The sequence below is a fragment of the Salmo trutta genome, chromosome 18, assembly GCF_901001165.1.
Source record: "Salmo trutta chromosome 18, fSalTru1.1, whole genome shotgun sequence".
Lineage (NCBI taxonomy): Eukaryota > Metazoa > Chordata > Actinopteri > Salmoniformes > Salmonidae > Salmo > Salmo trutta.
Genome location: NC_042974.1, coordinates 49,956,879 through 49,970,571, shown reverse-complemented (window position 1 = coordinate 49,970,571; position 13,693 = coordinate 49,956,879). Strand labels below are relative to the sequence as shown.

The following is a 13,693-nucleotide window of genomic DNA, read 5'->3' as shown; positions in this document are numbered from 1 at the left end:
AACCACATTTCCTTAGTTAAAGTAATGAAGTAGCTATCAACAAAGTCAGTGCTAGTGGGAGTGATCAAGTGCGAGTGGCATATATATACCAGTCAAAAATGTGGACACACCTACTCATTCAAGGGTTTTTCTTTATTTGTACTATTTTCTATATTTGAGATACTTCAAAGTAGCCACCCTTTGCCTTGATGACACATTTGCACACTCTTGGCATTCTCTCATCCAGCTTCATGAGTAGAGGTCGACCGATTATGATTTTTCAACGCCGATACCGATACCGATTATTGGAGGACCAAAAAGGCCGATAACGATTAATCGGACGATTTTTTAAATGTATTTATTTGTAATAATGACAATTACAACAATACTGAATGAACACTTATTTTAACTTAATATAATAATATAATACATCAATACTATCAATTTAGCCTCAAATAAATAATGAAACATGTTCAATTTGGTTTAAATAATGCAAAAACAAAGTGTTGGAGAAGAAAGTAAAAGTGCAATATGTGCCATGTAAAAAAGCTAATGTTTAAGTTCCTTGCTCAGAACATGAGAACATATGAAAGCTGGTGGTTCCTTTTAACATGAGTCTTCAATATTTCATATACCTTTGACTATTGGATGTTCTTATAGGCACTTTAGTATTGCCAGTGTAACAGTATAGCACATCGACAACAGCCACCCTCGAAGCAGCGTTACCCATGTAGAGCAAGGGGAACAACCACTCCCAAGTCTCAGAGCGAGTGACGTTTGAAACGCTATTAGCGCGCACCCCGCTAACTAGCTAGCCATTTCACATCAGTTACACCAGCCTAATCTCGGGGGTTGAAGTAATAAACAGCGCAATGCTTGAAGAATTGCGTAGAGCTGCTGGGAAACGCACGAAGGTGCTGTTTGAATGAATGCTTACGAGCCTGCTGCTGCCTACCATCGCTCAGTCAGACTGCTATATCAAATATCAAATCATATACTTAATTATAACATAATAACACACAGAAATACGAGCCTTTGGTCATTAATATGGTCGAATCCGGAAACGATCATTTCGGAAACGAAACGTTTATTATTTCAGTGAAATACGGAACCGTTCCGTATTTTATCTAACGGGTGGCATCCCTAAGTCTAAATATTCCTGTTACATTGCACAACCTTCAATTTTATGTCATAATTATGTACAATTCTGGCAAATTAATTACGGCCTTTGTTAGGAATAAATGGACTTCACACAGTTCACAATGAGCCAGGCGGCCCAAACTGCTGTATATACCCTGACTGCTTGCACGGAACGCAAGAGAAGTGAAACAACGTCACTTCCCTAGTTATAAGAAATTCATGTTAGCAGGCAATATTAACTAAATATGCAGGTTTAAAAATAAATAATTGTGTATTGATTTTAAAGAAAGGCGTTGATGTTTATGGTTAGGTACATTGGTGCAACGACAGTGCTTTTTTTGCAAATGCGCTTGTTAAATCATCACCCATTTGTCGAAGTAGGCTGTGATTCGATGAGAAATTAACAGGCACCGAATCGATTATATGCAACGCAGGACACGTTATCTAACTATACATGGTTGATGATATTACTAGTTTAACTAGTGATTATGTTAAGATTGATTGTTTTTTATAAGATAAGTTTAATGCTAGCTAGCAACATACCTTGGCTTCTTGCTGCCCTTGCGTAACAGGTAGTCAGCTTGCCACGCAGGCTCTTCGTGGAGTGCAAAGTAAGGCAGGTGATTAGAGCATTGGACTAGTAACCGGAAGGTTGCAAAAACGAATCCCCGAGGTGACAAGGTAAAAATCTGTTGTTCTGCCTCTGAACAAAGCAGTTATTAACCCCCGTTCCTAGGCCGTCATTGAAAATAAGAATGTGTTTTTAATCTGACTTGCCTAGTTAAATAAAGGTGTAAAAAAATATATGTATATTAAAAACATAATAAAATAAATAAAAAAATTGTCAAATCGGTGTCCAAAAACACAGATTACCGATTGTTATAAAAACTTGAAATCGGCCCTAATTAATCGGCCATTCCGATTAATCGGTCGACCTCTATTCATGAGGTAGTCACCTGGAATGCATTTCAATTAACAGGTGTGCCTTGTTAAAAGTTAATTTGTGGAATATCTTTCCTTCTTAATGCGTTTGAGCCAATCAGTTGTGTTGTGACAAGGTAGGTATGGTATACAGAAGTTAGCCCTATTTGGTAAAAGACCAAGTCCATATTATGGCAAGGACCTACCTCATCCACCTCTGGCCTGCTGGCCCCCCTACCTCTGCGGAAGCAGATTTCCCGCTCAGCCCAGTCAAAACCCCCCCCCAAAAAAGATATAGATGTACTATTGTAAAGTGGTTGTTCCACTGGATATCATAAGGTGAATGCACCAATTTGTAAGTCACTCTGGATAAGAGCATCTGCTAAATGACGTAAATGTAAATGTAAGGACAGCTGAAATAAGCAAAGAGAAACAACAGCCCATCATTACTTTAAGACATAAAGGTCAGTCAATACGGAAAATCTCAAGAAATGTTCAAGTTTCTTCAAGTGCAGTTGCAAAAACCATCAAGCGCTATGATGAAACTGGCTCTCATGAGGACCGCCACAGGAAAGGAAGACCCAGAGTTACCTCTGCTGTAGAAAATAAGTTCATTAGAGTTACCAGCCTCAGAAATTGCAGCCCAAATAAATGGTTAACAGAGTTCAAGTAACAGACACATCTCAAAATCAACTGTTCAGAGGCGACTGTGTGAATCAGGCCTTTATGGTCGATTAGCTGCAAAGAAACCACTACTAAAGGACACCAATAAAAAGAAGAGACTTGCTTGGGCCAAGAAACACGAGCAATGAACATTAGACCGGTGGAAATCTGTCCTTTGGTCTGATGAGTTCAAATTAGATTTTTGGTTCCAACCACCGTGTCTTTGTGAGACACAGAGTAGGTGAACGGATGATCTCCGCATGTGTGGTTCCCACCGTGAAGCATGGAGAAGGAGTTGTTATGGTGTGGGGGTGCTTTGCTGGTGACACTCTCAGTGATTTATTTCAAATTCAAGGCACACTTAACCAGCATGGCTACCTACAGCATTCTGCAGCGATACGCCATCCCATCTGGTTTGTGCTTAGCGGGACTATCATTTGTTTTTCAACAGGACAATGACCCAACAACCCTCCAGGTTTTGTAATTGCTATTTGAAGGAGAGTGATGGAGTGCGGCATCAGATGACCTGGCCTCTACAATTACCCGACCTCAACTCAAATGAGATGGTTTGGGATGAGTTGGACTGCAGACTGAAGGAAAAGTTGGCAACAAGTGCTCAGCATATGTGGGGAAAAAAGCATTCCAGGTGAAGCTGGTTGAGAGAATGCCAAGAGTGTGCAAAGCTGTCATCAAGGCAAAGGGTGGCTACTTTGAAGAATCTCAAATATAAAATATATTTTGATTTCTTTAAAACTTTTTTGCTTACTACATGACTCCATTTGTGTTATTTCATAGTTTTGATGTCTTCACTATAATTCTACAATGCAGAAAATAGTAAAATAAAGAAAAACCCTTGAATGAGTAGGGGTGTCTGAACTTTTGACTGGTACTGTAGATATATTTTATTTTGTTTATTATTATTATAATATTTTTGCACCCATTCTACAATCTACATCTAAGGATGTGTAGTTTTGACCCAGAGGAGTACATCCTAAAAGACCAAAGATGGGAAGGCTTGAGAACTTAAAACCTGCCATGGAAATCTCCCACAGTTTAACACGCCCACTGGGCTAACACCTATCAGTTCTCATTTAGCATGATCAGGTTAGGCTAAAGGAGGACAGACTTAAGTCAAGACACCCTCCCCCCACTGGTGTACCAGGTATGTGGCAGTCTCTGGCAGTCTCTATGGGGGTACCACAGGGTTCAATTCTTGGGCCAACTCTTTTCTCTGTATACATAAATGATGTCGCTCTTGCTGATGGTGAATCTCTGATACACCTCTACGCAGACGACACCATTCTGTATACTTCTGGCCCTTCTTTGGACACTGTGTTAACAACCCTCCAGACGAGCTTCAATGCCATTCAACTCTCCTTCCGTGGTCTCCAACTGCTCCTAAACACAAGTAAAACTAAATGCATGCTCTTCAACCGATCGCTGCCTGCACCTGCCCGCCCGTCCAGCATAACTTCTCTGGACGGTTCTAACTTAGAATTTGTGGACAACTACAAATACCTAGGTGTCTGGTTAGACTGTAAACTCTCCTTCCAGACTCACATCAATCATCTCCAATCCAAAGTGAAATCTAGAATTGGCTTCCTATTTCGCAACAAAGCATCCTTCACTCATGCTGCCAAACATACCCTCGTAAAACTGACCATCCTACCAATCCTCGACTTCGGCGATGTCATTTACAAAATAGCCTCCAATGCCCTACTCAACAAGCTGGATGCAGTCTATCACAGTGCCATCCGTTTTGTCACCAAAGCCCCATATACAACCCACCACTGCGACCTGTATGCTCTCGTTGGCTGGCCTTCCCTTCATAATCGTCGCCAAACACATTGGCTCCAGGTCATCTACAAGACCCTGCTAGGTAAAGTCCCCCCTTATCTCCGCTCACTGGTCACCATAGCAGCACCCACCTGTAGCACGCGCTCCAGCAGGTATATCTCTCTGGTCACCCCTAAAGCCAACTCCTCCTTTGGTCGTCTCTCCTTCCAGTTCTCTGCTGCCAATGACTGGAACGAACTACAAAAATCTCTGAAACTGGAAACACTTATCTCCCTCACTAGCTTTAAGCACCAGCTGTCAGAGCAGCTCACAGATCACTGCACCTGTACATAGCCCATCTATAATTTAGCCCAAACTACTACCTCTTCCCCTACTGTATTTATTTATTTTATTTATTTTGCTCCTTTGCACCATATTATTTAGATTTGAACTTTGAACTTTCTTCAAACTACAAATCTACCATTCCAGTGTTTTTCTTGCTATACTTTATTTACTTTGCCACCATGGCATTTTTTTGCCTTTACCTCCCTTATCTCACATCATTTGCTCACATTGTATATAGTCTTATTTTTTTCTACTGTATTATTGACTGTATGTTGTTTACTCCATGTGTAACTCTGTGTTGTTGTATGTTGTCGAACTGCTTTGCTTTATCTTGGCCAGGTCGCAATTGTAAATGAGAACTTGTTCTCAACTTGCCTACCTGGTTAAATAAAGGTGAAATAAAAAATAAATAAAAAAAATGGGAGTTCAGGGTTGCTGAGTTCCCAACTGTCCCCAATGTAGATGTCAGTCATTAGCTTCTTCCCCAACTGGCCTCGCTTACTGACTCATTTAAAATGACGTACACGCACTGAAAATCATGAACTAGTGGATCTAGTCAAGATTGATAAACCCAAACATTTGCCAGACAGGGGAAGTGCCCTCTATTTTCTATTTTAATAAGGCCCATATGTATCACTGATCATGCCTAATACAGCCATAGCATTCAAAATCTTCATTAGATAGCATACACAGCTGTTAAGTTGTGGGAATGCTGTTACTAGAATTAACAGGGAGGCAATGATGGCCAAGATGACAGCCAACTGGATCTCAAAAGGTCTCTGGAGCTGATACTGTTAGTCATCCAACATGAAAATAGGGACATTGGTCTGCTGTGTAAAAGATGGCACAGAAAAGTATTGGAGCCAGATCAATGTTCAGTCCCCTGGAGGAACTACGGAAGATAAAAATGAGTGGGTTTCATTTTTACTGTGGTCTTCAAAATTAAAGGCCTGTAAGAATTCTGTAGAACACATGAAACCTAATTCGGAAGAAGTATTATATTGAACACAGATATGATCTGTCAGATTGAATGAAGTGGAAACTTGCAGTTCAATGCGTGATTAAGTGATCCAATTTCCACCTGAAAAGCTTCCAAGTTTAGGAGCTGTCATGTCCCGTCCATCATAGATTTCCAAGGAATCCCAATTGTGCTCGGTGGCAAAGCTCATCACCTGGATCTGCAAAATAAATAAAAATAAATAGAGTGACAAAAATGATGTGCCTGCCTTCTCTCTGAAAGGACAAGCATTTGTAATGGTTAGTTGAGAGACTGGTGTTTTTTATTGAGGGGAAGGTTTCTTTCCTGCTAAAGCATTATAAACATAAACCCAGGTTTTATACTGTGCCTTTGTAAGAAATTCTGAAAAAAAGTTGTTCTCATTGTTGCACGATCAATAGCGATAAGAATGTAGCTGTTTTTTGTGTGGTTTTAAACTACTTCTGTTGGCAGCAGGTCAAATTTAAACCTACATAGCCAGTCTAATTTTTTATTTTCTTCTCAGTAGGATGACTGGCGGTTAAAATGTGCTACAGCCTGTCACTAAAAATACATTTTCCCTATCTTCTCTCTGTCAGAGTAACTTATTGCTTTTGATGAGTTCAAACCTGACCCTTTTGTACTTGCCTGAATCCCAGCTCCTTCGGTGACAATGATTTTCCACACACAGTTCAAGCTGTTCCCATAGGGTTCTGGGAATCCCGGGGAGAGGATTGTGCCTCTTCTCTCTGTCAGATTACCGCTGCATGGAACTGGGGAGCGAAACAAAGGGGAAATTAAAATCACACTGAATGGGGCACATGCCAGGTTCCTGTACCCATGGTGAGACAAGACAACCAGGGTAAATTTGAATAATTTCAATGCAGAACATTATTGTGACTAAAGAATCCCCTCACTCACCAATATCTTAGTATGCTTACGGTAATTTACCAATGTAAAAATAATTACATATCTATTACATATTCTGTATGTTCTTAAAGAGAAAATCCACCACATTTCAACATCATATTCATCATTATTTCCAGCACGATACCGATGTCTACATAAAAAACGTCGCATTCTTACGTTTTGTAGTAATTGAACATCTCAAGCACCATACTGGGGTCTACAGTCGTGGCCAAAAGTTTTGAGAATGACACAAATATTAATTTTCACAAAGTCCGCTGCCTCAGTTTGTATGATGGCAATTTGCATATACTCCAGAATGTTATGAAGAGTGATCAGATGAATTGCAATTAATTGCAGTCCCTCTTTGCCATGCAAATGAACTGAATCCCCAAAACACATTTCCACTGCATTTCAGCCCTGCCACAAAAGGACTAGCTGACATGTCAGTGATTCTCTCGTTAACACAGGTGTGAGTGTTGACGAGGACAAGGCTGGAGATCACTCTGTCATGCTGATTGAGTTTGAATAACAGACTGGAAGCTTCAAAAGGAGGGTGGTGCTTGGAATCATTGTTCTTCCTCTGCCAACCATGGTTACCTGCAAGGAAACACGTGCCGTCATCATTGCTTTGCACAAAAAGGGCTTCACATGCAAGGATATAGCTGCCAGTAAGATTGCACCTAAATCAACCATTTATCGGATCATCAAGAACTTCAAGGAGAGCGATTCAGTTGTTGTGAAGAAGGCTTCAGGGCATCCAAGAAAGTCCAGCAAGCGCCAGGACTGTCTCCTAAAGTTGATTCAGCTGCGGGATCGGGGCACTACCAGTACAGAGCTTGCTCAGGAATGGCAGCAGGCAGGTGTGAGTGCATCTGCACGCACAGTGAGGTGAAGACTTTTTTGAGGATGGCCTGTTCAAGAAGGGCAGCAAAAAAGCCACTTCTCTCCAGGAAAAACATCAGGGACAGACTGATATTCTGCAAAAGGTACAGGGATTGGACTGCTGAGGACTGGGGTAAAGTCATTTTCTCTGATGAATCCCCTTTCCGATTGTTTGGGGCATCCGGAAAAAAGCTTGTCCGGAGAAGACAAGGTGAGCGCTACCATCAGTCCTGTGTCATGCCAACAGTAAAGCATCCTGAGACCATTCATGTGTGGGGTTGCTTCTCAGCCAAGGGAGTGGGCTCACTCACAATTTTGCCTAAGAACACAGCCATGAATAAAGAATGGTACCAACACATCCTCCGAGAGCAACTTCTCCCAACCATCCAGGAACAGTTTGGTGACGAACAATGCCTTTTCCAGCATGATGGAGCACCTTGCCATAAGGCAAAAGTGATAACTAAGTGGCTCAGGGAACAAAACATCAATATTTTGGGTCCATGGCCAGGAAACTCCCCAGACCTTAATCCCATTGAGAACTTGTGGTCAATCCTCAAGAGGCGGGTGGACAAACAAAAACCCACAAATTCTGACAAACTCCAAACATTGATTATGCAAGAATGGGCTGCCATCAGTCAGGATGTGGCCCAGAAGTTAATTGGCAGCATGCCAGGGCGGATTGCAGAGGTCTTGAAAAAGAAGGGTCAACACTACAATTATTGACTCTTTGCATCAACTTCATGTAATTGTCAATAAAAGCCTTTGACATTTATGAAATGCTTGTAATTATACTTCCGTATTCCATAGTAACATCTGACAAAAATATCTAAAGATACTGAAGCAGCAAACTTTGTGGAAATTAATGTTTGTGTCATTCTCAAAAATTTTGGCCACGACTGTATGTATGTGAAAATGACGCATTTATAGTCATTGTAGAATAATAGTGAAGACATCAAAACTATAAAATAACACATATGGAATCATCAACACAACTGATTGGCTCAAACGCATTAAGAAGGAAAGAAATTCCACAAATTAACTTTTAACAAGGCACACCTGTTAATTTAAATGGATTCCAGGTGACTACCTCATGAAGCTGGTTGAGAGAATGCCAAGAGTGTGCAAAGCTGTCATCAAGGCAAAGGGTGGCTACTTTGAAGTATCTCAAATATAAAATATATTTTGATTTGTTTAACACTTTTTTTTGGTTACTACATGATTCCATGTGCTATTTCATAGTTTTGATGTCTTCACTATTATTCTACAATGTAGAAAATAGTCAAATTAAAGAAAAACCCTTGAATGAATAGGTCTGTACAAACTTTTGACTGGTACTGCATATTAAATATATAAATATATAAAGTTAAAGTCTATTTTAACCGCAGATCATATAAACGTGGTGTTGGAGATAATTAATATGAGGTTGAAAAGTAGTGGAATTGTCCTTTAACAACAACATTTATCCATCTTTAAATCAATCTCCACAAATGTGACTGCTTTGAGGAGGCTTACCAGCACAAGAGGGCACAGTATCATTCCACTGGGCTAGCGCATTGGGGACCGCATTGCACTTGATGGCTTTGGATCCCTGTAGCAAATACCCTGGGTTGCACTCAAAGCGAACAACGGAGCCTGCGGAGAACTCGGACCCAATCCGTCTGCCGTAGCGTGGCTCTGGGACAGAGCTGCACTGCGTGTCACTGGTGCGAGGAACAGCTACAAACAAAAAGAGTTCCCAGTGTTTTTAACACCTAGATGTGTGTTAACACAGGAAAATTGCAATACAATGTGATATGTCATTATGGACATATGAGACCTTTGGAATGACCCAAATGTATCATCAGCCATATATATTTTTTTTACCTTTATTTAACTAGGCAAGTCTGTTAAGAACAAATTCTTATTGTCAATGATGGCCTAGGAACAGTGGGTTAACTGCCTTGTTCAGGGGCAGAACAACAGATTTTTACCTTGTCAGCTCAGGGATTTGATCTTGCAACCTTTCGGTTACTAGTCCAATGCTCTAACCACTAGGCTACCTGCCACCGCGAAATGTGTGGCTAATGCATTCTGAATTAATAATGCATTACCATGTGTTATCCCTGTTATTCAGTCATGAACATTTAGAACACCAAGGCATGGAAGATGACAATGAATCCAGATGTATATTGGATATTCAAACATGATTGGGTACAATCTGTACTATAGTACATAAAAAAAGTATGTACCACTGCATGGCCTTGCCCCCTCTTATCTGACAGACATGCTCGTTCCATACAACCCAGTGAGTGCGCTCTGCTCCCAAGGAGCCGGTCTGCATACTGTACCTAGATGCAGAACCAAGGCGGTTCTCTATTAAAACCCCTCAGTTATGGAATAGCTTGCTCTGTCAGGTAAGAGGGGCAGACACCATTGAGGTTTTTAAATCACATTTAAAAAAAAAAACCTTTTTAGCCTGGCCTTTAATCAATGATTGTTTTAGACATCCTCTGTGTTTAGTTTTATTTTATTAATAATTTTTACTTCCTCTTGTTTGCCTTTATTTTATGTAAAGTGTGTTGAGGTTTAAAATGCACTTGAAATAATTTTTGATTTTACTTATCAAAACAGTCTGCGTTCTCATAAACTGTTTTGCATTAATGAGTGCATAGCATTTTTTTCAAACTTTAGGTTCAATTCAAGTCCCTGAACTGAATAATAGCTTGGTTTGCGCTGTGCCTGTGTTCATCTAGACCTGATTCAAATACTATTTAATCTCTGTGGTATACCTTGGTGCCATATTTGAGGCCTTTACTGTTGGGCTGATATTGTGTCTAATATTTCTAGATCTGTACAGGAGCAGAGAGTGCTCTGCAATCATCACTTGGATGCCTCCATGTACCAAACCAACTGTCCTAACTGTCAGGGAGTATTTTTCAAACACCCTTCAGTGCAGTACATCATCAAACAGTGAAGCAAGAAAACTGCAGACATAGTAAGCATGCTCTGGCAAACACTGTACAGTATACGTGCTCAAATTCCTTCATGAAAGATTAAGATTTGAGATCATACATTTTTATAAGCCAGCTAGAAGTTTGAAAAGTTCATGTAATTCACACAGCTTAGTTATTACAACTTTCACAGAGAGAAAATGCTTAATGCGTCCTAAGGGTGGGCTATTATCTGCATCTGGAGAGAATCTCTAATTGACACTGAAATAAAGGAGGAATGACACCAAAAGCGTCATTGGAATTATTGAATCCAAAAATATTGAGTAAAAAAAAAAGTTAATTCGTACTCCCATTCTAGAAATGTTTTATAAAACGTGGGTTTCTATTTTATATATTCATGTGTGACATTTTCTATTGATTATGCAAGAGAGGGAGTCCTTGAATATTAGATATGACACTTTCAACACTATCTGTACGGAGGTTGTGAGCCCTTCTGCTCCTTGCCTACTACAGTAATGCAGATAGAAATCCCTTTTCCCATTACATTCCCTGCGCAGCTGTAATGATTAGAGGACTGGCCCCCCTAGGCTGCCATGGGGTAAGAGAGATAACGGCAAATCCCCTGAACAGCCTGACAACCATGAGAACAATAACACCAGAAGATAAGACCCTCTGGTGCCTGGGGTGGGAGGGCTTTAGGAGGCCTCCAGGACCCCCAGAAACACAACCACTGCCACAGGAGTAAAAACGGGGAGGAATTGTCATGCATGTGACCAGAGTGTGTGTATGTATTGCTACAGTACGTACACATACCTTGGTAAACAAAGTGGAAACCCCTGGCAGAAGGACCATTCTTTGCAGTGAATCGCACCATAATTTGGTTTGATGTGGCCAGGGGCAAGGTCTCTCCTACAAAAGAAAGGATAAAAATATGAAAATATACAGTATTTTTTTTAAACAATATGTTGACTTACAGTGTTAACCATCTGAAGCCAACAGTGCTCTTTCTTGATATCCCCGACCCTTCTTGTGTGCTATACATAACAATACCTAGGCTGCTGGCTTCAAAATACCAGCTCACATTCAAACGCTTGATGGGTAAATAGCATGATGTTAGTAGTTTAACTTTGAAGTATTATGTATGCAGTAGAGAACTATTTTAATAATAAGGGGGCGAACAAATTCTTATCAGTAATGAGAATGTTGGACAAGGAAACAACTTTTTATACACAATAGTAGGCCTGAGTCTTGAAATGTTTCATCAGCCGTGATGAATGAGCTGGATGAAGAAAACATGGTAAGGAGTATTTTCTTAATGGCTTGAACTTATTTGAAAGCCATGACATTTGAAAGCCTATAATAAGGTAGAGTTGCTTATTGTGGATGTGGCTAATGTAGGTGGCTAATCAGGCTCCATTTAGGTGAAAACACCCAAAGCATTATGAACCTGTATGATGTAATGTATCATTATAATTCAAATGTCACCATGAATAGACAGTAAAAATACAAGTTATTTGTTGACAGAAACCCAGAGAAGACTAGTGTGCACGTCTTGGACATGTCAGAGGTAATTCATGTGTTATCTAATTCAGTAATAACCTTTTAATTTACATTTTCTATACTACTCCACCAGGGTTGGGGCGTAACGGATTACAAAAAACACTAACTGTAATCCGTTACATTACCAGCTAAAATATTGTCTTTGACCAAAAGTCAGAGACCACTATGATGACACACCAAATGGGTTTAGGAATATGCTTTTGTTGGCTACAGTCCAAGCTATGTCTTCCAATGGTACGACTGCTGTTGGCATCCAAAGATTATCCAACTTGAAAAAAAAGCTTGGAGGAAAGGATGACAGAAGTGGTGTAGTCTACGGCGATAAGGATATCACTTATCATTGTTATCTACATAGCACATTGATGTGAATCACACTGCTGCTCTCATTTAGCTATTTGCGCCTTATGGATTGTCGATGTTGTGGATGGCTGTTCACAAATCTAAATGTGCATTTGAACCCAATAATGGTTGAATTCAATAAGTTTAATCTGCCTATCAATCATTGTTTTTTAAATCAGCTGACAGCCAGTGAAAAATGCACTCTTGCAACAGCTGCACAGTGCGGATCCCAGCCTATGGAATAAAAGTGGGGCTTTTATTGCTCAATGTAATTCATGCTGATAATGATTTTTTTATCCATAGGCTTCAAGGACACGTTCAAACTCGTACACTTTTGATAGACTTAAAGGGGCAACCTGCAGTTGTGACATACATTTTTGGACTTATAAAGTAAATATACACTACCATTCAAAAGTTTGGGGTCACTTAGAAATGTCCTTGTTTTTGAAAGAAAAGCAAATTTTTTGTCCATTTAAAATAACATCAAATTGATCAGAAATACAGTGTAGACATTGTTAACGTTGTAAATTACTATTGTGGCTGGAAACAGCTGATTTTTTTATGGAATATCTACATAGGCGTACAGAGGCATATTTTCATCAACCATCACTCCTGTGTTCCAATGGCACGTTGTGTTAGCTAATCCAAGTTTATCATTTTAAAAGGCTAATTGATCATCAGAAAACCCTTTTGCAATCATGTTAGCACAGCTGAAAACTGTTGTTCTGATTAAAGAAGAAATAAAACTGGCCTTCTTTCGACTAGTTGAGTATCTGGAGCATCAGCATTTGTGTGTTCGATTACAGGCTCAAAATGGCCAGAAATAAAGAAATGTCTTCTGAAACTCGTCAGTCTATTCTTGTTCTGAGAAATGAAGGCTATTCCATGCGAGAAATTGCCAAGAAACTGAAGATCTCGTGCAAAGCTGTGTAGTACTCCCTTCATAGAACAGCGCAAACTGGCTGTAACCAGAATAGATATATATAAAAGTTTACATACACCTTAGCCAAATATATTTAAACTCAGATTTTCACAATTGCTGACATTTAATCCTAGTAAAACTTCCCTGTCTTAGGTCAGTTAGGATCACCACTTTATTTTAAGAATGTGAAATGTCAGAATAATAGTAGAGAGAATTATTTATTTCAGCTTTTATTTCTTTCATCACATTCCCAGTGGGTCAGAAGGTTACATACACTCAATTATTATTTGGTAGCATTGCCTTTAAATTGTTTAACTTGGGTCAAACATTTCTGTCAAGGTTGGCTCAAGG

At 39.8% G+C, this 13,693-nt stretch overlaps 1 protein-coding gene across 2 annotated transcripts in view; it reads right to left on the bottom strand.

Moving 5' to 3' along the window:
* Window positions 1-13,693, bottom strand: part of LOC115153446 (CUB and sushi domain-containing protein 1) — a 537,637-nt gene that overhangs the window by 89,162 nt on the left and 434,782 nt on the right. For both annotated transcript variants that reach the window (XM_029698898.1, XM_029698899.1), the window contains exons 33-36: window positions 11,335-11,430; window positions 9,104-9,307; window positions 6,449-6,573; window positions 5,906-6,002 (exon numbers count right to left, since the gene is read on the bottom strand). In XM_029698898.1, the coding sequence (XP_029554758.1) occupies window positions 5,906-6,002; window positions 6,449-6,573; window positions 9,104-9,307; window positions 11,335-11,430 (522 nt within the window). The remainder of the gene's footprint in view (window positions 1-5,905; window positions 6,003-6,448; window positions 6,574-9,103; window positions 9,308-11,334; window positions 11,431-13,693) is intronic.